Source organism: Austrofundulus limnaeus, unplaced genomic scaffold (genome assembly GCF_001266775.1).
Source record: "Austrofundulus limnaeus strain Quisiro unplaced genomic scaffold, Austrofundulus_limnaeus-1.0 Scaffold816, whole genome shotgun sequence".
Lineage (NCBI taxonomy): Eukaryota > Metazoa > Chordata > Actinopteri > Cyprinodontiformes > Rivulidae > Austrofundulus > Austrofundulus limnaeus.
In genome coordinates this window covers 179,920-186,445 of record NW_013953218.1, presented here as the reverse complement: position 1 = coordinate 186,445, position 6,526 = coordinate 179,920, and the positions used below count along the sequence as shown (strand labels likewise).

Sequence of the window (6,526 nt, the reverse complement as noted above, 5' to 3'; positions counted from 1 at the left end):
CAGTCTCCTCATACCGATCAACAACACTCTGCTAACCCCCTCCCCTCAGTTCAAGAGTCTTGGTGTCATCCTCAACACCACTCTCTCCTTCACTGCACACATCACTGATGTTACTTGGTCTGCCTACTTCCACCTCAGAAATATCAACCGTCTCTGTCCACCTCTCACAACCCGCACCACAGCCATCCTTGTCCACAGTCTTGTGACATCACGGATCGACTACTGCAACTCTCTCCGTTTTGGCCTCCCCAACAAATCCCTCCATAAGCTTCAGATGGTGCAGAACTCGGCTGCACTTGTCATCACCCAAACCTCCTCCCATAACCACATCACCCMAGTCCTGTAGCAGCTCCACTGGCTCCCGGTCAAATCACGCATCGCCTTCAAAATTCTTCTTCTCACATTTAAAGCTATCCACCATCTTGTCCCTCCTTACATGACTGACGTCATACACATCTCCATCCCCTCCTGCTCTCTCAGATCCTCTTCTTCCCTAACCCTTCAAGTACCCACTGCCCGCCTCTCCACCATGGGGAGCAGGGCTTTCACCTGCTCTGCACCTCTCCTCTGGAACTCTCTACCACCTGACCTAAGAAACACCACCTCTCTTCCTGTGTTCAAGACTGCTTTGAAAACACATCTCTTTAGATTAGCATATCCAACTTCATTTGTAAACAATGCTCTGTAACTCATGCCATCTTGTCTCTAATCTGTATTTTCACACATTCTCCTATGATGTACCTACTGCTCTAAGTGTCCTTGGGTGTCCTGAAAGGCACTTTTCAAATAAAATGATTATTATTATTATTATTATTATTATTATTATTATTATTATTACAACTAGTTCTGTCCCAACAACAAAAACAATCTGACAATATGGATGAATTGAGTGGTATGATTTACTCCCTTGACCAGAAATTAACCTCCCTCCTAGCCTCAGCTGCTTCCGCCCCTTCAAACGTTTCTGACCCCACATCGCCACCAATAGCCTCCTACCATCAACCACCCGGTCATGAGCCCAAAACTCGCCCCAGTCAGTTTTTTAGTGGAAATCCTGAACATTTTGATGGTTTCCTATTCCAGTGTAACCTTGCTTTTTGTAGAGCTCCAGATACTTTTTCTTCCGACTCGGCTAAAATAACTTTCCTTATTTCCGCTTTCCAAGGAGATGCCTTAAGGTGGGCTCATGCATACTTCCACAACTCCTCTGTGAATAATTACTCTTTTTCCACTTTCTTAAATGATGTCCAGCAAGTTTTTGAATGTCCTCTTCATCAGGAAACAGATTTGAAGAGGCTAATGGCTTTATGGCAAGGACAAAGTTCAGTGGCGGACTTCTCCCTCCACTTCTGGATCGCCACCAGAGAGGTGGGATTGTTGATTGATTGTTGGGATGGAATATAGTTTTCCTGAATGGAGTGGAAACTTATTTTACACATTTTGATGACATTATTTCCRTTTACTCTTAAGTTCATAAAATTGTTGTGGTTCTATTTATCGTTTGCTATTTACATTTACTCAGTCTGTTTTAAGAGTTAAGGCCTTAAGCTTTTATTCTAATTGATTTGTCCAGGTTTACTTTGATTAAAGTTCTTATGTGAATTCAATCACATATGCCAATTAGCTGTTATTTGATTAACACCCACATTCAAAGTAWGTCTTGGGACATCTGCGGCTAAAAGATCTATTTGCAAGGAAGAAGATTACATTTGAGGTGTTGACTAAATTTTAGGCCATTAGAGTTGCTTTAAATTTTTGACATTCATTTCATTGATTTATTGAGTTGTTTCAATAATCTTTTCTTATTTGATCTGTTTAACTTATTTTAAATTGCATTTATTGTTGTTTCTTTTACATTTTTGTTAAGCCAGTATATAATTATTTTCCCTTATCTAGTTTTTCAATGAATGAACAAGAGGAGGGGAGTGTGCTAGAAATAATTATATAACTCTGCCTGATCATTATGTTCACAATTGCCTTGACATTCTATTCTGTATCTCTTTGATAACTGCTACGATTTATCATAATCTGTACCTATGATTGAAAGACACCACTGTCTGTTCTCATTTTGATCCTACTGAAAACCTGTAACTCTGTCATTGCCTTGTTTGTGCTCTGCCTGCATGTATATACCATTTCCTGTGGCTATGCTAGTCAGTTTGCGGTGGTGCTCAAGGGTCTGATTTCCCCTGTTCACCTCACGGCTCATCTTGCCCTTTGTGAAACCTTTTATTAAATCATCATGACCATCTGCGCAGTGCACTCTCTTTTATTCATGTGTTTCTGCCCGTTAATAAATATTTTCCACAACAGTATCCTTCCACAAGTTTATTTGAGTAGTTTGCTGGAGTTTTGTCTGGTTCTCCCTGACAAAACTAGTGGAACTGACTCAGATTTGTAGACTGCTCTTTTCAGTTTGGACCATTAACTTTAGCATTCATACACACCCAAGGATGAACCAGAGTTGTGCAGGTCAACAGTTTTCTTCCTGATATCAGGACTGATTTCTTTTGATTGTTCCTGGGGTCTCACACAAAGAAACAGTGTTTAGGGTCAGCTTTAAAATGTGTCCACAGGTGTGTCTGTAATCACTCCAATGCTGTCAACTAACATATTAAAGTTTCCAGATCCATGGCATCATCATCATCATCATCATCTGGACTTTCATAACTTGTTAAAAAGCAACATAGTCTTAATTTATCTGAAGCATGTGTAAAGACAAACGGATGATTCCTTCTGTGTGGTTTCAACTTAGGAGTCACATGAGTGCTTTGTTTTTAGTGTGAATTCTCATGTGTCTGTTTAAACTGCTCTTTGTGGYAAACCTTTGATCACACAGCTCACAACAAAATGGTTTCTGTCCTGTGTGGATTCTCATGTGTATGTTTAAACTGCCCTTTTCAGTAAACCTTTGATCACACAGCTCACAACAAAATGGTTTCTGTCCTGTGTGGCTCCTCATGTGTGTGTTTAAACTGGCCTTTGTGTTAAACCATAGCCCACACAGCTCACAACACAACAGCTTCTGTTCATTTTTGTGGTTTTTTACGCCTGATTCTGGAACCCTGCTGGGAGATGGCTCCCAGTCTTTATCAGTGTCTTCAGTTTTTGACCCAGTCTCTGCTACGTGTTTAAGCTGAGAGTCAGGATTGTTCACATCATCATCCTCTTCATCATCCTCACTGACTTCAGTCTCGGAGGAGTCAGAATCCTGAGCTGAGCTGCTGGTTGGAAGATCTCTGACTTCAGCTTGGTGTTGATGAAGCTGTAAGAACAGAGGTTTATCTTCATCATCCTCAGACTTCAAAGGAACTGCAGTGAACGTAAAGTTGGTGGCATCAGTCTCCTCCTTCACATTGAGCTGCTCTGCTCCCAGACTGCTCCACAGTTCCTCCTCTTCCTCTTTTATTTGGAGGTGTTCTTGGTCCTGCTGGTCCACATCAGGGTTCTGTTCTTCGGGATCTTCTTTAATCCGCAGATGAACACCTTCAGGAACCACTGAAACATGAACAGGACATTAAAGGAGAACTGTAGCTTTAWATTCACACATTCAGTACATCTCTTGTTGGACTGCTCAGGTAACAATTGTGTTTATAACCAAACAGGTTTTAGAGCTAAACTGGATCCAGAGCTCACTTAGAACCCGGGGTGGCATTTATAAAGCTTGCGTCACACAAAATGGGGCCAGAAACTTGCATTTGCCATTTTTCACACAAAGGTTGGGATTTATAAAACTCAAACCTGACATGAAAATGTGTGGTCACTTAGCCAGCTCTAACCCATGCATACGCTCATTTTGGAGACTGGAAGCTGCAACACAGATGGTGAAGTGAAGAATTATAGCCCGGGGGCTGAGTGGGGAAACTTTTCAGCCTTGGAGTTTAATGGCCAAGACCAGCCCAATTTTTGTATGTATAAAAAACTAGGCAAAGATGTAGCACTCGCATGTAATATTTTTGTATTTTGTATTCATCGATCAAAACCTGCCTCTTCACACTTCATAAACAACAAAGTAAATGTTTCTGCTGTGGAGCAATAACGTGTACTCAATCACACATATATGATGTTCACCTGAATTATACTACTGTAGAAGCTCTTTAATCTCACCAGGAGTTCAGTTTGACAATCAACTAGTTTCATAGAACACAGTTCAGTTTTGTGGTACACAGGTGGTGCACTACAGGTGTGTTGGTTTATCCTATCTAATGTTTAGTAATGAGCATCAGAATCATTGTAATGTGTGTGAGGGGGCATTAGTTGGGGGTCTGGGGGTCCTCCCCCAGAAAATTTTGAAATTAGTAGATGCAGTTTCCTGCATTCTGGTGTATTTTACSAGGTTCCCAAACCTACTTTTACATACATAAAACACTTGATTAAATAACTAAATTAGAGACAGATTCTAGTTGAATCATCCTGTTTTTAAACTCACTGCTTTGGCTCAGATAATGAAATTAAGGTGACAATTTATCCCAAACAATGACTTTAGAGGAGAATTTTATTTTATATTGTTTGTTCTTGATTTAGTTTTATTTGTAACATGTCATTGTGCCAAGCATCTGCGTGTTTAAAATATTAACTACACAATGAACAGATCAAAGGCATTTATTTTTCTAATTAAATGACAGGTCTACTCAGAACAAATGGACATCATGCAGCCTTTGTGTCAAACAGTAGTCATATAAAATATAACTTTCATCAGTTTTATCATCCTGTAAAGATTAAGAAAAACTGATACGTGGATGTTTGGAACTGATCAAAAAACTAATGATGGATGAATTGACAGATTTATTTATTGACTTTTATTTAATCAGGCAAATCCTAATAATGAAAAACAATTTCTACCACTTTCTAGAAATAATGTTAATCATGCTGTANTGGCTCAGATAATGAAATTAAGGTGACAATTTATCCCAAACAATGACTTTAGAGGAGAATTTTATTTTATATTGTTTGTTCTTGATTTAGTTTTATTTGTAACATGTCATTGTGCCAAGCATCTGCGTGTTTAAAATATTAACTACACAATGAACAGATCAAAGGCATTTATTTTTCTAATTAAATGACAGGTCTACTCAGAACAAATGGACATCATGCAGCCTTTGTGTCAAACAGTAGTCATATAAAATATAACTTTCATCAGTTTTATCATCCTGTAAAGATTAAGAAAAACTGATACGTGGATGTTTGGAACTGATCAGAAATCTAATGATGGATGAATTGACAGATTTATTTATTGACTTTTATTTAATCAGGCAAATCCTAATAATGAAAAACAATTTCTACCACTTTCTAGAAATAATGTTAATCATGCTGTARATTATGCTTTTAGATCCATAATTCCTTTSATTAAGTTCACACAGCTGACTAGAATGTACTCAAAATAAATATTAATTTGAGTAAACATTTTTTATTTCATTCACACCTGCCCAGCACCTTCACCGCTCACCTGACAGAACTCTACCTGCTGAATCTAACAGCTCCTACATCAACAGACATGGACATGGATTAAATATTGATGGATTAAGTATTGGGTTATTTTTACTGTCACCTGAAGTCAGCAAAAAGTCAAGAAAATATAATGAAATAGCATGAATGAATTAACAGATGACTAATTGTTCTTTCCATGATCCCATTGTTAAAAGTTAGTTCTCTGCCCATGAAGCACTGTTTTATGAAAAAAATACTGAAACTCTAAAAAATTAACATTTTATCCTTGCTAATAATACAATCAGTACTACTTTAAATGTTTGAATTGACCAATTTCTGTAATTTACTAGCTTCAGTTTCCTAATTCTTGTCATTAAAATAGAGTTTAACTGATTAAAAACACCTAAATAATAGATTAAAACTCACCACTGAACTTAAATTATAGCCGAGTCCCCATTGGGGAAAATACTGTTGGTGGGTTAGGCTTTAGAAATGTCTGGTAAATGAATGGAAGTCAATGCAAAGATCCCATGAGAATAGAAGAAGTAGGTCAGAGAGGTAGGTCCTCTGGATGGGTCCTTCTTTAGTGAAACATTTCGTCTCTCGCCAAGAGACTTCTTCAGTCTGATGAGTTTCAGGTGAACTCAGCCTTAGAAGCACTGCTTATATGCAATGCAGTTTTACATTTGTAGTGGTCACCTAGGGGTGGAAAAAACAGCCTGTCTTTGACTTTGCTCAGAAGGCCTCCTTTAAAGAGACAGAACTCTGTTCAAGTTAGTCATAACATGTTTTCTTAAACAGTAAAGAGATATTTTCGTCTTATTAATCTGATAATAAAAATAATAATCTTCTTTTATTCATAATTTTATCAATGTATGAAAAGAACACATAAAAAGAATGTTATTACAGAGGGCGGGGCAAGATGGCGGAGGAGTGAGACGTGTGTCGCGTGACTCCCGCTCCGACTTGTTCATTCTATGGTTCTCTACTAAATGTCCTTGCTGTTTTGAGCATCTGGTCTGTCCGGACTCGACCCCTGAGTGATTCTTGCCTGGAAGAGTAGAAGAATGGCGACAAACTCGAGGAAAGGCAAACATTC

At 38.4% G+C, this 6,526-nt stretch overlaps 1 protein-coding gene across 1 annotated transcript in view; it reads right to left on the bottom strand.

Moving 5' to 3' along the window:
• Positions 1 to 2,313: 2,313 nt before the first annotated feature.
• The window catches only part of LOC106532703 (zinc finger protein 2-like), a 15,738-nt gene continuing 11,525 nt past the window's right edge, over positions 2,314 to 6,526 (bottom strand). Inside the window, exon 2 of the mRNA XM_014028826.1 lies at positions 2,314 to 3,498. Coding sequence (XP_013884280.1) covers positions 2,759 to 3,498 — 740 coding nt within the window. The 3' untranslated portion in view covers positions 2,314 to 2,758. The remainder of the gene's footprint in view (positions 3,499 to 6,526) is intronic.